The sequence below is a fragment of the Euprymna scolopes genome, chromosome 17 (genome assembly GCF_053919585.1).
Source record: "Euprymna scolopes isolate OS-2025 chromosome 17, ASM5391958v1, whole genome shotgun sequence".
In the NCBI taxonomy this organism is placed as follows: domain Eukaryota; kingdom Metazoa; phylum Mollusca; class Cephalopoda; order Sepiida; family Sepiolidae; genus Euprymna; species Euprymna scolopes.
Genome location: NC_136498.1, coordinates 93,848,939 through 93,873,033, shown reverse-complemented (window position 1 = coordinate 93,873,033; position 24,095 = coordinate 93,848,939). Strand labels below are relative to the sequence as shown.

Sequence of the window (24,095 nt, the reverse complement as noted above, 5' to 3'; positions counted from 1 at the left end):
AGAGTCCCAGTACTTTGCGCCTGCTGATAGGACAGCCTCCTTAGTGGTTAATCCAAGGTTTGGGTCCCTGATTATCAGGCAGATAACGTCAGCCCAGACAAAACGTTTACCTCCAGCACCCTTACGAGTGACATGGCCACAAGGGTAGACATTGACAGAAAAATTTCCGACATCTCAGACTACTGTTCACCAAGTATTACCGACCTGGAAAGCAGCTTTTTTGTCACCCTTTGTCAGAAAAATCACTCATTTGAATGAGGACTGAGGGACAAAAAAGGAGAAGCGGGAGTTACTGGAGCTGCCGATAACACATCCACTGCATTATCTACTCTCTATTAAAAAAAGGGGGGGTAGGTACGAGGGACTTATTAATATCTACTTAAGTCCAGTGCTCAATTATCAATTCAGGACACTGTTTGAAGATAATTTTCCCTCCAATATTTATGTGGGGATGTTTTTGGCGTTATCTATCTCGAGTTGGAATCATTCGAGCTGCACCTTATAATTAAAATCCAATAATAAACGTTTATCAATTTGTGAAGGCGGCTTAATTTTGTATTAATTTACATTTGAGTTTAGATAATAGTTCAAGGTTTTAATTTTGAAGGTTCTCGTTTTCATGGGTGACTTTTTTTTTTTCAAGATAGGTAAAATTAAGTTACGGATTTTTAAGTCAAAGCTGCAATAAGAAAACAGTTAGCGGTAATTAGCACAAAATAGATTTCAAAAAGTTAGATATAAACATTTTTTAACCTTAGCTTAAGAGTCTGGAAAATGCGACCTATCCTTCTTCAGCTCATATCGGAAATGGGAAGCTAGCAGACTTTAATTCTAGGTACATAAATAAATGGTGGACGTTGTGTGTGTATGTTGGGAAGGAGGGGTAATGCTTTTATTTATTTCTTTTTTATTTCTTTTATTTTTAATAAATTTATCTATCGGGTTTGAATCTTCGAGCTTCACCTTATAATTGAAATCCAATAATAAACTTTTATCAATTTGTGAAATCGGCTTAATTTTGTATTAATTTACATTTGAGTTTAGATAATAGTTCAAGGTTTTAATTTGGAAGGTTCTCGTTTTCATGGGTGACTTTTTTTTTCTTTTCGTTTTACATGTTACAAGACAATATTGGTTAATAGCATATTTGACAAAAAAAAGATTTCAGAGCAAAAAAGAAAAAAGAGCAAGACAAGATAGGTAAAATTAAGTTACGGGTTTTATTGCTTTCAATGTAATAGATGTACTGCCAGCAACCACTGTAAAAGACTGCCAGCAACCACTGTAAAAGACTGGCAGCAACCACTGTAAAAGAGTAATAAAGAATGTGAGAGAGTTGTATGCTCAGTCTGTCGAGTCCAAAGTAGCTGAGTAGCGGCTTAGTTCCCACCAGTTTTGGTAAATAACAAACAGGATCCTGAACAGAAGCGTATGCTCTATCCCAAACATCATCAATGGACCTGAAGTAATCTCGTCAGCATCGGACAAAGCCAAACTTTTTTCCAAGAACTTTACAGCTAATTCTACCCTATGCAATCAGGGACGCCAATCCCCCATATTTCCTCCTGTGTCTGAAAACACCCTATATGATACAAATATCTTTGTGTGATGTTGCCAAGCTAATCAAAAATCTTGATTTTAGTAAAGCAACTGGCTCTGATGGTATTCCAATTATAGTGCTTCAACCAGAACTAGCTCCCATACTTACAAAGCTGTTTAAGCGTTGTCTTATAGAAAATTGCTTCCCAACACCTTGGAAAACCTCATCAGTATGTCCCATATTTTAAAATCCAGGTGATCGGTTATTTTCCTCTCAATAAAGATCAATCAGTTTCTTGTGAGTAAGTTTCTGAAATCAGTGACATGCAATATGGTTTCCGTTCTGCTAGATCTACAGCAGATGTGTTATCATAGGATTAATGAATCTCGAAGGAGGCTTCTTTCTAGAGCAAGTGCTCTTGACATATCAAAGGCTTTTGGTAGGTTATTGCTTAAAGGTCTATTTTACAATATCTCCAACTATGGTATCGCTGGAAATGTCTTTTCAATTATTAAATCATTTCTCTCTGATAGGTTTATAAGAGTAGTGGTTGATAGGCAGAAATCAGAAGCCCACAGTCTTAATGCTGGAGTCCCTTGGTGGTCCATCCTGGGCCAAACTCTCTTCCTGAACCACATCAATGATCTCCCTAATGATCTCCTAAAATCATTCGTAGACATTTGTGGTGATGACACTACCATCTATGGCAACACTTCAAAGGCCGTAAACAACCAAGTTCTCTCTGATTCTCTCTCCTCTGATATTGATCACATGGTGCAATGGGGAAAGAGGTGGCTGTTTAATTTTAATGCATCTTAAACCAAGCTTCTATCTTTACATCATCAACCCTCTAACATCAATTGAAATGAGTAGCTCTCATCTTAGGGAAGCTCCGTTTTTTGACAAGCTTTTGGGTCTAACCTTTACTCTTGATCTGAAATGGAACATGTACATCAAATCCATTGCCAAGGTTACTGGAAAAATGGTGGGATCATTCTACTGCTCCAGTATATATCTCATTGCTGATGCAATTCTCTACCTGTATAAGAGCCAAGTCTGTCCAAGGGTGGAGTATTGTTGCTACATCTGGGCAAGAGCTGATAGAAGTGCCTTATCCTGCCTTGACAAAGTTCAAAATAGACTTCGTAACCTAGTGGGGGATTCCCTTTTCTCTTCCCTGCACCCTCTACAGAAGAGACATTGCAAGCCTGTCTCTGCTTTATCATTATTTTCATGGTAAGTGCTCGTCTGAGCTCCAATTTATGGTTCCCCCTTGCAAAACTTTTATGAAAAACACTCGTCTAGTTGAAACCGCTATCAATAATTTCTCTCACTCTTTATCTGTGCCTAAACCTAAATATAGATTCCATGAAAAAAGTTTCTTTCTTAGAACTGCATGCCTGTGGAACTCTCTTCTGTTTCTCTGCTTTTCAACTGACTACAATATGGTCGTCTTCAAGTCCAACATAAACAAGTTCTTGTGAGACATCAACTTAAATAATCCAAGTTACCCAATTTTCACTACTAATGATTATTACGATATTATCCCATTGATTCATTAACCCTTATTCTTGAGTGGCCTCCGGGCCTTGATAAGTGGTGACTCCTTTGTAAAAAGATCTCTTTCTGTTGACATTTTCTTCATTTCTACAGCCTTGGTATTTTCAAGACTGAGATTAATAGGAATCTTCTTAAAGCTAACAGATGTGAATGGTCAGGCAGTCAATGTTTCATGTTGGTATATAATGCCTGGATTTTGATTTTACTACATAAATTATACATGTGAAGAAAGCCAAAGACACTTTCATCAAAACATTGTTGAAATATAAACAATAAAGGAGAATAGTCTAAATGAAAATGATGAAATTCTTCATCCCAAAATGTTTAAACAAAAATTACATGCATTACATCCGCCCCCACCTTAATTTCTGCTTCCCATATTTGAATCAGAACCAAGAAAATGACTATTCTCAAGAACATTTTCTGAATGTGGCTAATGCTATACCAATTAACTTTAGCAACTGTCATTATGGCTACCATTTCTGTTGAAGAAAAAAGCCTCTGACTGAAGTAATGACTGCATTGTTATTGATAATGTCTGGCGTTTGCTGTGTTTCCGTCCATATTTTCTATCAATGGAAATACATAGTTGACATTTCTTTAACTTGTTGGTTTTTGCAATTGGTGACTTGTTTCACAGGAAAAAATCTTGACTAAAAAATACTTCTTTCAGGTAGTGGGTGTAATGAAAAAATAAGGTGCCGCTAGATTGAGTCAAGAATATCTTTTTGTTTTTGTCTGTGGAACTTTTATCTTGGTCTGATACCTCATTGTCATACATCTTTCTATTCCAGTAGCTTCGTTCCAAAAGACTGCAGGCTTGTTGAACTCTTTTTCTGCTGACTGTTTTGCACCTAATTATAGACTGGGTTTTTTCAAGTTGGTATCTCCTGTATTTTCTTTCATTCTTGTTAGGTCCTAACATCAAGTGTCCTCACGCCTTCTCTGGAGTGATTTCTATGAAAAAAAAAATTGTTTATAACATGCGAAAGGCAAAGAAAAAAAGGAAGTGATAAGAAAATTTTAAAAATATGTATCGTACTCTTTACTAGAAACTTCTCAGTCACCACAATGCCACATTTGCTCTAGGATTTATCCTACATTTATCCTCAACCTTTTGATCTTAGCCAAAAGCCAATTAAGACCAAAATTGTCTGTATTTCATGTTTTCCTTATTCAATACAGACCTAAAACCCATATCAATTATATAAAACTGTACTCTGGGGATCATTTACTTATAGCAAAATATAATTAATCAAGCGCAATGCTGACAATTCTCATTTTTAACCTTGTACAAGTTATATATATATATATATATATATATATATATATATATATATACATATATATATATATATGTATATATGCATATATATATATATAACTTGTATATATATATATATGTATGCATATATAACTTGTATATATAACTTATATATATATATACATATATACAGTGATGATCATATTTATTGGCACGGTAAAATAAAAGTTAAATTTTGTCTAATAAATTCTAAAAAAGGGATTAAATTAAAGAAAATAACAAAGTATATTATGTATTTTTAACTGGCCTTTCCGATGCAGCAATCGGATTTTAGAAAAAATAAATAACAAAGGAACAACAAACATAATTGCAAAAAACCCTTGTTCAAAATTATTGGCACGATTTATTTAATAATCAATTGTATAGCCTTTGGCCTTGATTACCTTCCTCAGTCGCTTTTCATAGTTTACAACCAAGTTGTTGCACTCTTCAGTAGTAATTTTAGCCCACTCTTCCTGACAATAATCCTCCAATTGAATAAGATTCTTAGGCTTCCTTTGCATTACCCTCAATTTTAATGTTCTCCATAAATTTTCAATTGGATTAAGGTCTGGGCTTTGTGATGGCCACTCCAAAACATTAATATGATTGTCCTCAAGCTATTTCTTAGTCAGTTTAGCCGAATGCTTTGGGTCATTATCTTGCATGAACCACCAACGACGACCAAGTGAGAGCTCTTTAGCAGAGTCTTTCAGGTTTTCATCCAATATTTTAACATAATCTTCCTTTTTTATGCTACCTGTGACCTTAACAAGTCGCCCTGGTCCAGAGGCAGCAAAGGATCCCCAAAACATCAAACTGCCTCCACCGTGCTTCACTGTGGGTATGGTGTTCTTAGGCAGGAAAGCTTCGCCAGATTTTCTGTAAATATAAGACACTTTATTATGGCCAAATAACTCTATTTTCGTTTCGTCAGTCCATAGAACACGTTTCCAGAATGCAACATCTTTATCAATATGACGTTTTGCAAAGGCTAGCCTTGCTTTCAGGTGCATAGGCTTCAATAAGGGAGTCTTTCTCGGACGACATGCTTTTAAACCAGCTCTCTTCAAAACTCTACCAACTGTATGTCGAGATACATTCACTCCAGAGGTGCTCTGTTCATCAACAATCTCCCCAACAGAGATCCTTGAGTTTTGTTTTACTTGTCGAACAATTTTCCGTTCATCTCTTGGGGAAAGAATCCTTTTTCTCCCTCTACCCTCTAAACTCATAACGTGGCCTTGCGATTTGAACTTGTTTATTATGGCTCTAACAGTGGATTTGGGAAGGTTTAGCTTCTTTGAAATCTTATCATAGCCCTCCCCATTGGTATGGCATGCTACAACAAGCTTCCTGACGTCTTCGCTGTGTTCCTTAGTTTTAACCATGGCGATTGAAAATTATAATTTAGTCACTTATAATAGTTTAAATAAATCGCTATCTAAAAATTATCTGAAAAAAATTATTCACTGAATTAGCGTTAAACAAGCATAATATGGCTATAAAAAAGTTCAGAAAGCACGTAAACCGGAAATTGATTGATATTATACTGATACTAAAAGAAAAACAAAGCCGTGCCAATAATTTTGAACAAGGGTTTTTTGCAATTATGTTTGTTGTTCCTTTGTTATTCATTTTTTCTAAAATCCGATTGCTGCATCGGAAAGGCCAGTTAAAAATACATAATATACTTTGTTATTTTCTTTAATTTAATCCCTTTTTTAGAATTTATTAGACAAAATTTAACTTTTATTTTACCGTGCCAATAAATATGATCATCACTGTATATATAACTTGTATATATATATATATACATATATATATATATATATATACATATATATATATATATATATATATATATATATATATATACAAGTTATATATATATGTATATATATATATACAAGTTATATATATATATGTATATATATATATATACAAGTTATATATATATGTATATATATATATAAGTTATATATACAAGTTATATATGTATACATATATATATATATATGCATATATACATATATATATATATATATATATATATATATATATATATAACTTGTACAAGGTTAAAAATGAGAATTGTTAGCATTGCGTTACATGTCTCTATCCCTTGGAAACACTTCAAATGAACTACGAAAATGCTATTTTTGCATCTTCAACATATTTTGAAAATAATTTCTGAAGAGGACGCTTCACAGAACGTCTGAAACGCGTTAAAAACGATTTCAATGGTTTAAAAACATTATTACAATGATCTAAACATAATTCTCAATGAAAAACCAAGACACGGAATAATAAAATAATGTTAAAAAATACACATTGTTGATGACTACCCCCTTATTTAAATATACATCTTTCTTTCGTTGGAATTCCTTAACCCATTTTATATATATATATATATATATATATATATATATATATATATATATATATATATATATATATATATATATATACATACATATTGTTGTGGTGCCCATCTTACAGATAATAATGAACTCTTCCATTTTCTATAAAGGCCAGAAAAATTAACCTCACAGTGTTATGTACAAATGATGCACACTTGGCTAACCATTCTCTTTATTTGTTCTATATTTTTTCTTTCCAATATATTTCGGTTCCACTAAATAATGAGTTGTGTCTTTGTTTTGGACCCTTACCAGTCCACAACACATATTGTGACATCTAATCCCCAAGATACTGATTATAAGTATAGCACTGTATGTAGCAAAGTAAAAGAATAAAACTAACAAAAATAATTAATTGGGTTTCTTTTCATATTTGTTAAAACCCAATTCAGTTCGCAAAAAAGACCAAGTTAAATGTAGAAGAAAGTGGTAAGGATACACAAGGGAAAAGAAGGATAAACCAATGTTGCATGTTGAGACTGTACACACACACACACACACACACACACAAACACACACACACACACGGTCTGCAACTGTAACTGGCCAATGAGTGCAGATTTGTCAAAACTAATGTCGCTGGAGATGAGTAGGTCAAGTAGTTGATCTCACAGCTGCCGAGGTTAAACATCTGAGAAAGAACAGGTCGATATAAACAAGTGAGACAGCAGAGAGAAGAGGATCAAAGAGTGATGGTGAGCCACAATTCACGTTGCTGTGCCATGTCGCTGAAATTCACCCATCTCCTACTCTCCTTTCCTCTACCGACTGAAGCACACAACACAGAGTGAGAAATAAATGAGTGTTCTATATTTTTCTGACAAACAATTTTTTGTTGTGAGTTCTTTTCTTGGCTAACGAGAAAATGTTATTTTTTCAATACGGTTACATCACATAAAGATCTGGTCAGAGATAGGTTAGTTTCGAAATCAATTTTCAGAAGCTGTTCAACACATGCCAACATGTAAAACAGACGTTAAATCAAATACAATAATGATGATAATGATGTTGAATTATGCATTTTTACACTCTTCTAATACTCATGATTTCTTCGACACTTTCAACTTTCTACGATTACAAGGAATTTGAACTTTTCTAAATAAAGAATTTATTCCCTCAAAACATCGAGTAAACAAATGTAAATTTGTAAATAAATAAATATTCCTTGTTCTCTTATTATTATACGATTGTTATTTGTAGGCTTTTTTTCTTTCCAATACACAGTAAATATTAAGAAAACATTTTTAGTATCCGCATAACCAGTTTTAGAAAATTAATTTTCTTATTTTTTGCCAGTAACTTACGACTTTTCTGGGCCAAAATAGAAAATAGAAAAAAAGTTTAAAAAATAAATAAAATAAATAAAGGCAATCGATCTAAACCTCCATCAACAAATTTTGCATAATTCATTTTCTTTCTTACTAATTTCTGTTTATTTCTTACAATTATATTCATTTTTGACTTTTGCCTCTTTCCATACCCCTCTTCTTTCTCTTCCTTCTTTTCTTCTTCCTACTACTACCCTTTGTAGGAAATGAATATTTTTCTCAAAATTAAATTTGAGATTCACTTGAATAAAAGAAAAACAACAAAAAAACATTTGCAAATGTAATTAAATTAATTTGATCTCTTTACTCATATTACCTGACCCATCGTCACTCATGAGATTCGATTATTTGTAATGAAGAACTACTTAATAGCATTTATAGGGTTTCTTACTCACTAGACGTTTCTGCACAAGTCATTACACGTGATCGCTCACAGGTAAAAGAACAAGCAGTGTGTTACATAATAGAAGTCATGTTTGAGGGGAAAAGTTTAGAGGTTAAAGGGTCAGAAAGTGACACCAGACAGAAGTTGCACATCGTGCATTCCGAGTGAAGCTTTCGCTTTTTCTTTCTTCCTTTTAGCTGGCAAGATTTAAAACAGAAGACGCATCTAGAGATTCTCCTCAAGAAGGGGGGGGTACCATACATGCAGGTAGCTAGATGTAGCAAAATGGTCTCTCTCTCTCTTTCTCTCTCACACACACACACACACACACACACACACACACACACACACACACACACACACACACACACTCTTTAACTTTCACCTACTCTTAACCGGCAAGTTTTAAAACATAAGACATATCTGGCAACTCTCGCCAAGCAAGGAGGAGGCACATTTGTGACTGATGTAGCAAGACAGTTTCTCTTATGCATATGAAGACAACCTGATCCTGTGACTGTCCTTTTAAATAACCTGTGTTCATAACGACAAAAATATCAGCAACAAGAATAACAACACAGCCTATAAAGAATTTATGATACACCCTTCAGTAACCTATAATATCAAATATAAAACAAATGTTACCTGAAGTCCAAGTGACAACAAGTCTCCCTAGATTTTTGGCCTTCACCACTTGTTCTGATCACCATAGAAACTCACTTTGCATTCTCACACCAGTCGTTTACCATCGATTACTACTGAATGGTCGATAGCTTTCACTGACATTTAAGTCATAACGAACCTTTCCAGGATTCCAGTACCTTCCAGCGAAGGTCTGGATGGTACTCTCCCACCTCAGTCTTTCCATCCTCTCACATCCACTGTGTATATTTTCTGTAGTAATAACCGATGCTGGTGCCTTTTTTTTTTTTTATCCACAAATTCTTACTTAGATAAGATTATTAGACACACATCGTCGAAATGATGCACATATACTTAACAATGTAGGCAAAGAGTCTTCTCACTATATGGACTTTCTGGAAGACAATATGGCTTTATGGAAGCTGAAATACAATTGCACTGACAATAATAAAAATCTGACAAGAAACAGTATCATCTATGTTGTTTGCATTCAGCCAAGCATGGCATGTAAAGATATCAAATATGGTGGCAGGCAGAACCCATTCCTTTCAGTTAGTGTCATGATTGGGATGCTGAATTTACACATGATCAAATCATAGCTGTAGCATAGTAGGTACATCCAGTGTTGCCCAGGAGTGAATAAGGAGCCCTGTGTGTTCCTGATCTCAGGCCTGAAACTTGTAATATCATTTTTATTTTTATTTTTAATTTCTATAATTTTTAATTTATTAATGAAATAAAGTATCAGGTCGGTGCAAAAGGTTTTGTCGATTTAAAATTTTATCTTGAAAATGAAAAGCTGTGTGTTTTTGAAAAAAAATTATTTGTAACAATAACGATCTTTGCTTTCTATAACTTGATTCCATCTGTCAACAAGTTTATAAATGCTTCGCATGCAAAATTCTTTCGGCTTTTATGTGAAGTATGAATCTAATTCATGTTCAATCTCCTTTCATAATGTTAACTTAAGGGTATCTAAATGGTTTTGTAATCCTTGAAATAAGTGATAATCCAAGGAGAATATGCCAAATGGGTAAGAATTTTGGTTGAAAAGGTTTTTTATAATTATTATATAATCATTAAAGGAAAGGAGCTTTGCCTCAGTAGCATTAAATGTCATCATCCATTTATGTCCCCATTACTTTACAAACTGAAGTTATTTTCTAAGGATTCAGCTATTGCCTTCGATATGTGTATGTTCGTTTTACACATCATGTCTAAAATAGAACATGATGTCACCAGCAAATATTCATGACAAAATTGCATCAGGGAGGTTGTTTATAAAATTAGGAATAATAATGGTCCAAGAATTAAACCTTGAGGCACATTCATATTAATGTGATACTGTTTAGATATATAGCTATATATATCGAGGACAGCTTAGTTCAGTGTATGGTAAATGCTTTCTGTTAAAGATGCTATGTAGTTGGTTTGCGTAACGCCAAGTTAACTGGACGATTATGATTGTTATTGATATTTGTAAAAATAGAATGTTAGAAAAAATGCTATCAAAGCGAAAAAAATATTTAAAGATGAATTTATTTATGTTAAAATAGTTCCTAAAAATATAAAGAATGCTAACCCCCCTCTCCAGAGAGAATTGTATCAGTGCCCTGTTATTGTAAAGCCCGTCTGTCATAAATGTTTTACATTCATCACTAAACGATAACATATACACTTCAAATATATATATACATTCAATATCTTCAAGACATATAATATAAATATATCAGACGTTAAACAGAAAATAGACACATTCATACATACTCGTAAATATATGAACACATTATATAGACTATATTACAAAGATAGTAAAGCAAGCTTGTTTAAATCTATACTGCTGGTTAAACTGAAGTTTTACATTAACGAGGTAATGAACTATCATTAGATTGATTAATGATTCAAAAATTTGAGCAAAGCGCGGAAGAACAATAATAATTTTGCAGGTCAATTCTTTCATCAGAATTCTTGAATACTGATACCAAAATACAGTTTTTCAGCTATCAAGGAAACAAGGTTCAACGAGACGTTTTTTGTAGAGTTTAGAGAGGTTAGGGTCCAGCTCAACAAAGCATTTCTTTAAAACTATATCACGGATAAGATGAAGTCCACATGCTTTTGGAGGTGTCAAAGTTTTTATGATATCTCAAACATGTGAAGAGGTGATGATCAGATCATCGAGTATGGCTTCAGTTTGCAGTAGAATGTTTGGGAAGGAGTGATTTGTGGAGTCAGGATGAACCAGTTCAGTCTTATTAGTTGCTGTGCAAATGGCATCATGGTGGTTGGAAAGCGGAGGAATTGTTGATTGCCCATTATTTACCACACATATATTATTATATACACAACTATAGATTTTCTAGAAATTACTAGTTCCTAATTTTTGGAACTCAATGAATTTTTTGGTCATCTTTGTTTAGTTGTGGTTATTTCATTCTTGCAATGATTTCTTTATGCTGTATATCTATATGATTTCTTCATGCTGTATATCTATATGCACCAAATTTATCACAGTTGAATTGGTAGAATGTTTTTTGCTTAGGTACAATAGGATCTGCACAGATTGAAGTGAACGATTGTAGAAAATGTTATATTGCTGTAGAATTTCTGGCATGGACATGTGCTTTAATGCCTTAACCTATTTAGTTATCTCATTTGATCTTCAGCAGGAAAAGAAAAGATTTTAATCCATGGAGTGTCTCTGATATAATCTCTGATAGATTCTCAATCACTGCATTTGTAGCATTTAGTCACTTTGAAGAATGGCTCTTCAGTTTGGGATTGACAGTTTAGTGTGATAAGTGATCCCAAGTGGCGTTAGGATTAGCCAAGAACATATTGAAAAGTGAGGCTTGCTATTTCTCAAAATCTCAGAAACGGATCGGTAAAATGACAGTTTGTGATAGACAATATGCAATAAAGAAACCGTGTATATTGTTACTTGCTGTTTATAGTTTGAAAAACCAAGCCAATCTGGCTGGTAAACATTAAAATCCCCGTACATAGACTTGGATCTAAAGAGAGTGATGCATCAATACTAGCCGAAACATAGTCAAGCAGGGTACAGTACTGGGTCAAAGAAGAACGTTAGAATAAGTATAAGTCATTAATGATGTGTTTTAAGGTTAATCTAAAGCACATGTAGGCTTGCTCATCTGATTCTAGACCATGTTCTTTAGTCCAGAGGAAGGTGTTATGAATATAAATCCTGAGTCTGTGAATATGTGTTTTTTTAAATTAAACAAAAAACTAACATGACATTAAAAAAAACATTACATAAATGTTTTTTTAAACTAAATGACCTTTTTGTTTTTTGATAAGCTGCAAAAGTAGACAAATTAGTTCAAACAAATTATTTTTGCTTAAAAATATTTCTTTTTTTTTCTTATAAAAACTTTTTTCTTCTTCATGCTAGTTATAAAGCGGTAGGAACTAGGCAAAAAAAGGAAAGTAACATATCCAAGTATTTTACTAACACTACTCATAAAGCAGGTATAAGATTCTGCTACTACTATGGCTACTTCTGCTGCTGCTACTACTACTACTACTACTACTATTACTACTACTAATAATAATAATCATAATAATCTATATATTAATACGATAGAGTGTGTGTTCTTTTCTATGCCACGCTTTCTGGCAAATGTCAATTGTTGAGAATTAAGAACACACACGCTATTGTATTAATATATAGATTATACTAAATGCAAGTTAATGGATTTGGTAATTATTTAATAAGATCCCAGGCATAATTTCCTCCTTCTTTTCAAGTAGGGGGTGATAGTCTGACGTGTTTACTTCCAGTGATGACGTCATTATCTTCTGCTGAAAAAGATGCATATAATATATTTATGATGTACTACATTGACATAAAATGTCATATTCCAAAAATTACATGAATGTACTGCTGATTCCAAAAATCAGGTAAATGGATCAGTGCATGCCAGGGGCTTATTTGTAACATTCCAAAAATTATGTAAATATATTAAGTAATCTTGAGTTCATACTTTCGTCCTTAATGTCCTCATGGCAGTAATTGCAAAAACTCTTCTTAAGGAGGGAGGGATTAAAGTCACTGAAATGCTGAGACTGATACTTCACTCAGAAATTCATGTTGAAGTAATGGTTGCCTAATCCCTAACCGTGTTAATGTTTTTATGTCTTTATTTTGAAAAGCTGCTGGAGCAGTTTATGATTTAAACATTACTTTATTTCATGTATATTTCAATAGTATGGTGGGGGATATGAAGTCAGTTCCAAAAATAGCTGAAACTGTTTACGATTTCAACATTACTTATTTCATGTATATTTTTAACAGTGGGGAGGGGGATATTAAATCAGTCCTGGAAATGGCTGAAACCGTTTACACATTAAACATTACTTTATTTCATGTATATTTTTAACAGTGGGGTGAGGAATATGAAGTTCGTCCCAGAAATGACTGACACCATTCACGTTTTAGACATTACTTTATTTAATGTATATTTTTTATAGTAGGGTGGGAGATATGCAGTCAGTCCTAGAAATGGCTAAAACAGTTTACGATAAAGATATTACATTGTTTCATGTATATTTTAAACAGTGGGTTTCGGATATAAAGTAAGTCCCGGAAATGGCTGAAGCAGTTTACGATTTGAACATTACTTTGTTTCATTTATATTTTTTACAGTGTGGACATGAAATCAGTCCTGGGATTAAATGAGATAAGTTCAAATATATACTAGCAGAATACCCAGCATCACCCAGGACTGAATAAGATAGGTGGAAAACATATAGTAGCAGAATCGAATGAGATAGATGGAGGATATATGCTAGCGGAATATAGCACCAAATTGACAAATCATACTTGCTCCTACAACAAAAATCTGAAAAGTTCAAAATTTCCTGGCTAATTTTAAAATGTAACTTCCCTCTTCTGTTCACTCTCTCACATATACATCTATTACAGTTATGAAAAAAAGGTGTATGAAAAGAAAAAGGTTTAAAAAGTTTTGCTCAAACTTTCTTTTTATTATTTAATGTTTCAAAAATAATTTAATTTGGGAGTGAGGAACTGAGTGCCAAATTCACACTTTTTTTGTGTCAAATAGAATTGTTCAGGTTTCATTCCACCTGAATTTATAAAGAAGTCTCTTTTTACTTTGCTTCAGCAAAAAATAAAGCATGGTCTTTTTTGCTGAAGCAAATATTGATAGATTATTTCAAAGATTGATATATTCAAATACATAATCATAACATTGAGATTGAGTCTGTTAGAAAAATCCAAAATTCAGTAATTTGTTTCTGTTCGGTTTGCAGCATTTTGTGATTTAAAGCTATCGCAAATCTCTAGAAATTTTTATACTTTAGTCTGATGAGAAAGTTTCATTATAATTTTTGTCTTTTTATAATTTCTTTACAGACCACCTACACCAGTGATGGTCCACAACGATCTTCAAGATGCACGGAGTCATTCTATCGACCTGTCGTCAGTTGATAGTGGGCCAACATCACGCAGGTATCCAACTTTAACGATCATACAGATTATGTATATATGTTTTGATGTCTAATACTTATTGTTAATATTCCGCAAATCGGAAGTTATTGAATTTTAATGAAGAGTTCCACCCACTTTTTATCCCCTTTGCATAAAACTAAATTAAACTACATGCAGACCACATTATGACACCTTGTGCCTACCAACTGTATTCTAAAATGCATAATAATCGATTAGTTTAGAAGTGAATGCTACACATAGTACATCACTCAATAAGTGCCGGGTTCCACACATAGATGATACCACTAATACAGAATTGAAATGATTTTTATAAAGTACTAACCTTCAAGTTAAAAATGAATCCATGTAATCTAAAATTTCAAACTTAGATATGACAGATGGAAGAACTGATGGACAGAAAATCTTATACAGATTCTTTTTTATTTTATAAGTGAATCACTAAGGCTCAAAAGCAACTTGAAGATAAGGTTCAAAGGTAACTTGAAGATAAGGCTTAAAAGCAATTTGAGCATGGCTCAAAGGCAACTTAAAGATAAGGTTCAAAAGCAATTTGAGGGTAAGGTTCAAAGGCAATTTGAAGATAAAGTTCAAAAGCAACATGAAGATAAGTTTCAAATGAAACTGGTTTAAAAGCAACTTGAGGATAAAGTTCAAAAGCAACTTGACGATAAGGGTTCATTGAGTTTAACATGTGAATAATAAACATCAAGCGGATTAGTAACGATTGTTGTAACTGGTCAAAATGTATTATTTAAGAGGATGGCTCAACAAGAATTTTTTTTATAGTTGACTTGAAGACTGCAATGTTGTAGTCAGTCAGAAAGTAACCTTGTGGTACTGTGTTGCATAGACGGGTAGTCCCAGGAAATAGCCTTTGCTCATGGAAATATGGTTTAATTTTAGACACACAGGAGGAGTAAGGTAAATCATTGATAGTGATTGTAGTTAAACGAGTTTTTGTTGTAAATATATTATGGGAGGTGGAGTTAGAAAGAAGTTAAGCTGAACAGCTGCCATGAGAATAAGGATAGAGTAGAGACTAGTAACGTCTCTTCTGTAAGAATAGGGTTCTGGAAAGACATCTGATTGCATTCTATTTGAATATTTAGTGATAAAAATGCTATTTCAAACTGACTAAAGCGTTTATAGAATTGTTCAGATACGTTTAACAATTAGAAGCCTTCGTAAGAAAACTTTGAAATAACGTTAGTCTTTCTCCACTTATCTCAGCATTGCTTCTGGTGTTCTTGGGTTTATTTTTGTCAATGGACTTGGAAAAGTATTGCTTCAGTTTAAACGTTTGTATATAAGTGCATATTTACCCAAACAAATGACTTCCTGCTTTGAAAGTAATTCGCACTAAACGATGTAGCCTATACTGGAAACAAAAATAATTTTTTCATCAATTTCATCTACAGGATCTTTGTTTATTATGAAGTTTAATTATTTTTGGATGAATACACATTTTCTTTTTCATTACATTTATTTTATTATATGAGAAAAATTCATATTTTTAGACGATTAACATCCCTTCATTTTTTCTATTTATTTATTATATTTAAAAATATTACTTTCAGTATTAATTTTTTTCTCTAAAAACATATATAGTTTGTTTTAATTTATTATACTTATAAAAATATATTTCTCTAAATAAACATATTTAATTCATTTAAAATTATTATATTTATAAAAAATGTTTCTCTAAATAAACAAAGTTAATTAATTTTAATTTATTATATTTTTAAAAATGTTTCTTTAAATAAACATATTTAATTTATTTTAATTTATTATATTTATGAAATATTTCTTTAATAAACATATTTAATTTATTTAAATTTATTATATTTATAAAATATTTCTTTAATAAACATATTTTATTCATTTAAATTTATTATATTTATAAAAAATGTTTCTTTAAATAAACATACTTGATTTATTTTAATTGATTATATTTATAAAAATGTTTCTGTAAATAAACCTATTTAATTTGTTTTAATTTATTATATTTACTAGCGGGGGGTACCTGGCGTTTCCCGGGTGTTTGGAGGTGCGTATATAGGAGGGGGGGGGCTGTTTTAATATTAAAAAACACCCCACGATGTTATAAAAAATTGGAAAAACTTAAACAAAGCAAAACCGTGAACAAATGTAAAAAAAATGGTGTAAAAAAAGGTTTAGGTAGGAAGACAGGCTCGAACCCAAAGCATCAAGGCTAAGGCGGAAAAAAATGCCTGACACGTCACCTCTACGCCAAAGAGACACACAATTGAGAACAGATAAAATTAACCCTTTAGAAACACTTGCAGGTGGTTGAAACTAATGCCAACGTTTTCTAGGTCAAACATGACGCCATTGTCGTAGTAGCAGGAGGGGGCCGAATTCAGGGTGAAGGAACACCCCCCACACACACACACACCCACACACGCACACACATTTATAGATGCCCCCCCCCCCCGCCCTGGTTTAGCTAATATATGACGCGTAAAATTGAAAGGAATAAAAACAAGACGAATGTGAAAGAATACCAAAGGAAAAAAAAAGAAAAAAAAAAAAACTTACCGCGTAAAATGCAAATATGTTTATTCAAATCTAATTTTTTTTTTTTAAATGGAAAAACAAAATCCAAAAAATAAAACTTACCGTGTATAATGAAAATATGTTTATTAGATTTTATTTATTTATTTTTCTTTGTTTCAATGAAAAAGAAAAAATGAATAAATAAAACCAGAAAATTGACCGTATTTAAATTTTTTAAAAATGTTAGTCGCTGTTAACCAATTTGAATGTCGTCTGATTCCAATATCGATAGCGTAGTAGTAATTGTGCTAATGAAACTCTCAGAAATGCAATGTATAGAAATAAATAATGAATAACTAATCCGAAAATAGGAAGTCAGCAGTAAATAAAATATTAAAGCAACTAATCGGTGCAAGATTTGAAGAACGCTGGGGGCTGACTGCTAAAGTTTCTTGTAAAAACTAGAACCCAATGTTAGTTCGTTTCGTTTAAGTAATCCTTCGATATGCAACCCCCACCTACCCACCTACAAAAAGAGAAAAAATATAAAGGGAGAAAAAAAGTGAAAAAAAAAAAGAAGAAGAAATTTATAAAATGGCACAAGTAACCCACAGAATAACTGGAATGTAAAGTCGCGTTTCACCCGACGGAAAAATGATAATCCATATTTTTAAGCAATTAAGAAATCAAACCGGTGTTCCTCATATATTCCCCTGTGGACGTATCCGCAGCGGTGTTAAGTGGTCGCGGGCGGAGTATGAATCGAATAGAGAGAAAAGATTTTACAACTTCCATTGATTCTAACCAATTGTGGCAGTGAACTCTCACCGGAAAAAATATATAAATGCACGAATATCAAGGAACTGTAAGGGTAGTAGGCCTATAGCACACCTCACATTCTGTGCTGAAGTGCGGGGACATTACATTTGAATGTAATGTCGTGATTTTTAATCCTATTAAGGTCAAACTCACACAGGAAAAAAATGAGCTCATTTTATTTATATAGAGCTAAAAATTGTTTTTTTAAATAAACATACTGTATTTATTTCAAGTATTTATAAAAAATGTTTCTTTAATTAAACATATTTAATCTATTTTAATTTATTATATTTATAAAAAATGTTTCTTTAAATAAATACACTTGATTTATTTTAATTGATTATATTCATAAAAATATTTCTCTAAATAAACCTATTTAATTTGTTTTAATTTATATTATAAAATCTTTCTTTAAATAAACATGTTTAATTTATTTTCATTTATTATATTTATAAAAATGTTTCTTTAATTCAACATATTTAATTTATTTTAATTTATAATATTTATAAAATGTTTCTTTAAATAAACTTATTTTATTTATTTTAATTGATGATGTTTATAAAAAATGTTTCTTTAAATAAAAATATTTAATTTATTTTAATTTATTATATCATAAAAATGTTTCTTTCAATAAAAATATTTAATTTATTTTAATCTATTATATTATAAAAATGTTTCTTTAAATAAACTTTTTTATTTATTTTCATTTATTATATTTGTAAAAATGTTTATTTAAATAAACATATTTAATATATTTTTTAATTTATTATATTTATAAAAAATGTTCCTCTAAATAAACATTTTCAATGAAAATAATCAGTTTTCAGCTATTCTTATTTGTTGACCTACATTTTCATCAGGATCTTCAGATAGGCTACATCATTTAGTCTGGGCTTCTTTCAGTGCAGGAAGTCATTTGTCTGCGCTTGTAACAACTTTTTATTTTGGAGCTATGCCTTCGGAGAATACCCATTGTATCTCAAAACAGAACATGTGGTCAGTCTATCATTGGCTATTATTTTAAAATAGCTTTGAAATTATGTTTTGTACTTTTTTCATCTCTAAACAAGGCATATTGCTACTGAAATGTAAGGAACTACTGTTTTAGAGGCCAGATTAATGGGGCGATTTAGGTGGGGATTTGGGCAGCAAGATTTTTTTTGATTGCGTTTAAATTTCTGCATATTGTTTATTTGTTTTGATAGAAGAGTGTTAGACAATATGTTGTTTGTTGGATATTAAAAACAATGTATACACAAGTAGACTATTAGCCAAATTTGTATCTATGGGATTGTAACCTCAGGAATGCCTACCAGAAATAAGTGCAAGTTCCTTTTTTGTGCACAACATTGCACTAGGGCTATCTTGCTATTATACAACTGTTGATAGGTCAGCCACTCTTAGCACTACCTAAGAGTTAGTGCCCCTGCACTACTAGTCAGAAACAGCAAACAGACAAGCTGTCAAATCTGTATCCTTAATCTATCAGAACAAGAGTAGCTCAGACTGTGAAACTGAATTCAAACAAGAATCCCTATGTTGTCCAAATATCGAAAAATACAATAATAATTATAGGTTTGCAAACTAGATATTTTATTTCAGTACCCAGCTGCAGAAAGGTTTTCTACTTCTCTAAATCATTCGATGTACAACAAATATGATGATTAAATTGACAGAGGAGAAACATTCATTATAATAGTAATATTGTATACTGTTTCTTATGTTAGTTTTGTGTTTTTCTTTGCAGTCCAAGCAAACTTAATGCCAGTATTGATACGACACGATTTGATGATGAACACAGATTGATAGCACGATATGCAGCACGACTGGCAGCTGATGCTACAAACGCTGTAAGTTAGATTTCTTTTTCTAAGTCTTTTAATGCTCTGACTATTACTCTGATATCCTCCTTCCAGTTACATAACTAAAGCCATGAAGGAATGATTGACAGATGGGAGGTCAAAATTTAATCTTATTTGATGAAAGTCAAAAAAATCACATGACTTCAAGGAGAAAAGAGGATATAGTTTTTTTTTCTGATGAAACTTAGCACAGGGCAGACGCATAAAAGGTGCCATCTTTGTGAAAAAATGTAGCTAGGTGAAATGTAGCACAAGCTATCTGTCTTTCTCTTTCTCTCTCTCCCTTTTTTCTCACTCTTTTTCTCTGACAGTCCATATTGTATCTTTCTCATTCTGGGTTTATAAATGGTCAAAGTTATTTATTTTAATAAACGTTTTTATAAACTAACGTCAACATCCAAGTGTTTCTGTCTGCAGACAATCAAAAACCTGTTCCTTACCCGGTTGTAAAATATGCTTAAATATGTTTGAATACATATAGATTTTGTACTTATTTTTATACAGCCAATTCTCTATTGAATATTATATTGTACCTAATATATAGAAGTGATTTCAAAAGTTATAAAAAAAATGACTGGGATACCATCAGCTAGACTTGAAGCCAAAACATTTAGTGCTCCAGCTGCATTCAATACCGTTTAATCTATCGATAGACAAGAAAGATTTTAAATTAAACCACTTCAAGCTAAAAATGAAAGTATGCATGCGCAAAAGTAATTGAAATATGTCGGCAAGTTCAAATGAACATTTTGCACTTTAACTTGCCATATTTCTGTATGCGTTATTCATCCATCCAAACAAAGAATTTACTCGTTATAAACCATCCTTGGTGTATGGTTACTATTTCCTCTTAATTTCAGTGTTACGTGACCAGTTAAATACATTCACGCACACACACATACACACACACACACACACCTATTGTTTTATTTATGGAGATGAGTCACTGGTTATCAAGGCTCAAAGGCCACTCGAGGATAGGGTTTAATGAGTTTATTAGTTGGATGGTAAGACAACACAGTAAGGATTGGTAGAAACAGGAATTTGTTACTATAGAACTGGAAAATGACTATGTTGTAGTCAGTTAGAAAGCAACCTCATGGTATTGTGTTCTATAGAGAAGTATTTCTTGAAAAGAAACTTTACTCGTGGCAGTTCCGTTTAGCTTTAGGTACACAAAGGAAGAAAAGAAAATTATTTACAATGGTTGCAGATAGACGAGTTTTTATTGTGATCGTTTTACAGGACGGGAAATATAGATTGCAGTTCAATCAAGCATTTACTATGAAAATATGATAGAGTAGACATAGACTAGCAACGTTTCTTCTGTAGTGAAAATCCTTCACTAGATTTGGAAATCGATTTTATACTCTATCAAGGCCCCGGTGATTTGTAAATTAGAAATAGTAAACTATTTCGATCCCTACGCATTCAGAAAAAAAGTCATCTTTATCTGTTTATCATTCCTATTCATCTTTCGAAATTCTGCTGCGAAATTCTGCATGCAAATAACTCCCTCTCAAACTCCGAAGATTTTATTCAAACGAGAACCGATAAAAGCAACGGATTATTGCTGAGTCATCATACATTGACGTCATCGCTCCTTTGCCCTATTTATGTATTCAGCTATGCATTCGTTTATTTTTCTTTGTATTAAGTAACCTGCTTCAATTTATTGATTGTTTTAATCTCCATTTAGAAAATGATTAGATATAAATAACTTTTAAAACTTTCAATCTTGAAATACATGAGGATTTGATAAGAATTTTGAAGTCAGAAAATGTTTCAAGTCAAGTGCTTTTGATATTCATTTATTCTTGGCAAAAACAAATCTTCTAAAGGTGTATCGATTTCATTCAATTTACATTGGTATTTTTGGTCACTTTCTTTTACGCATTTCTTTTTACACGTTAATTGGTTCCTTAGTTTTCTTCTTTGTTCTTAAATCGTCAAGCAACCAGCTCAAATGTCTGTGATACATATAATGTGCAAATTAACTTTTTCTGTCTTCCTTCTTCTTCTCCATTGCTGTTGTTGTAGTTTCCTCTAATGATTACTACATTAATTCTATTGTCTTCTTTGTCCACATGACCATGGTTCGTCATCAGGGGAGCTAGACAATTACAACTTATTAATGTGTACAGAAGTTGGGAGCTTTAGTTTTAAGTTTATTTTGAAGAGAAATAGCTTCCACTTGAGAGACTTGTATTCTCTTAATTAGTTCACTACCTTATTAATGATAAATAGTTGTATACAGCAGACAAAGATCTTAAGAGGGCATTTTGCTCTTAGTGATTATCAAAGTTTTCCTTTCAGTTATTACAGCATTATTGCTGATCTGTCCCATGCAATGTCGATAGACAAACTGCGTTGAAACCTCCATTTCTCTTTCAATCTTGCTATCCATGATAGCATGTGCCATGTCGATTGGCGTCCTTTGTTTTACTTTTTAAACTGAACTTTGACCTATTTAATCTCACCTGACCTTACACGACATCTCTTCCTGTTATATTTTGTGGAAATTGGTTTATTTCTTAAACTTTGTGTCACTTTTAACTGTACTTAATTCGAGCTTTGTCAAGATTAATACTGGCTGATGTAATTACTATCCAACATAGGAGATATCTATAATGTAACAAAGGAAGTGACTTGGTATCAAGTGGAAACAGTGGCATACGAAGTCCTAGTAGTGCCCATGACCAACTCCTTGGATCTATCAGGTTGACAAGAAAGTTCTTGCGGTTTTTAAATCTTAAATTCTAATGAACATATCTTAGATTATCCAAAATTTATTAATCGAAATAAGCACCATCACACTTTTGCAAATGCAAAATAAGTGTATTTATGCCATTAACGTAAAAACTTTGCGTTCTGGTGACGATGAAGTTGCCAAAGGCGTTTTTTTTATCACTTAGGTTTTTGAAGCATTTCGGACGCAAAAAGTTATCGAGATGCTTGAAAAAGTAGTAGTCGGTAGGTGAGAAATCTGGAGAGTATGGCAGATGAGGCAGAGTTTTGTAGCCTAATTCGCTCAACTTTTGCAAGGTTGATTTAGCAACATGCAGTCAGGCATTGTCATGGAGGAGAATTAAGCCTCTTCTGTTTACTAATTCTGGGTGTTGTTGTTGAAGTTTCTGATAAATTTCATACATTTTTTTACAGTACTTTCCTGCTGTAATGGTTTCACCTGCATTCAGAAAAACTGTAATGGATGAGACCGGTCGCTGACCATCAACAGTATGGCCTTGGGTCGAGAAACGGGTTGTTCTTACTGCATAAAAGAAAGGGGGATGACACGTCATAACAACATTTCTTTTGGTTGTCAAGTTTTTTCTCTTTGCAATTTTTCTGAAGTGGTTGGAAATCGTTGTGTACATTACGTCTCATTCAGAAGCAATTTCTCAAACAGTCGTGCATAGATTGGCTTCGACTAAGGCTCTTATATGATCATTACCATCATTCAATGGCTAATCACTATGCTCATCACCGCCACAAAATTTCTTAAACCATCATTGTGCTGTGCGTTCAGTAGTGTCAAATGCTTCATTAATATTGCGAGCTGTTTCAGCAACTTTTCAGCCTAGCTTGAATTGAAATAAGAAAATTATTCAAATTTGCTTTTTTTTTCATCTTATCTTGTATTCAACGTTCTGAAAAGAAAACATAATTGTTTTAAAATCATTAATAATTTAAATGATTATAATTTAAGCGATTATAATTTAAATGATTATAATTTAAACGATTATAATTTAAATGATTATAATTTAAACGATTATAATTTAAACAATCATAATTTAAACGATTATAATTTAAATGATTATAATTTAAACGATTATAATTTAAACGATTATTATTAAAATGATTATAATTTAAATGATGATAATTTAAACGATTATAATTTAAACGATTATAATTTAAACGATTATAATTTAAATGATTATAATTTAAATGATTAGCTGGAGTGAAAAACACTCTTTAAAATGATATATAAAGTAAAGATATTTTTATCAAAACTTATTTGAAAATTTTCAATCAAAATTTAAAATTCCGCAAAAACTTTTGTGTCAGCCTAATATATCCCAAAGATTCAAGTATAAATCCTAGTACTGAGAAAAATGAGAAAGGGAAATAGTTTGAATGATTGGATGCCCCTCCCTGACAATTTGAATGCCTGGGATCACCATCCTGTCGACCTTGCCTTTCCTCTGCATGGCACTGT

At 32.2% G+C, this 24,095-nt stretch overlaps 1 protein-coding gene across 10 annotated transcripts in view; it reads left to right on the top strand.

The window, feature by feature from the left end:
• LOC145296848 (dystrobrevin beta-like) overlaps nucleotides 1–24,095 on the top strand; it is a 541,375-nt gene that overhangs the window by 350,243 nt on the left and 167,037 nt on the right. For all 10 annotated transcript variants that reach the window (XR_013870040.1, XR_013870041.1, XR_013870039.1 and 7 more), the window contains 2 exons: nucleotides 14,583–14,678; nucleotides 19,762–19,864. Coding sequence is in view for 7 of the 10 variants with exons in the window: in XM_080142975.1 (XP_079999101.1) it covers nucleotides 14,583–14,678; nucleotides 19,762–19,864 (199 nt within the window). In the remaining 3 variants the exon portion in view is untranslated. The remainder of the gene's footprint in view (nucleotides 1–14,582; nucleotides 14,679–19,761; nucleotides 19,865–24,095) is intronic.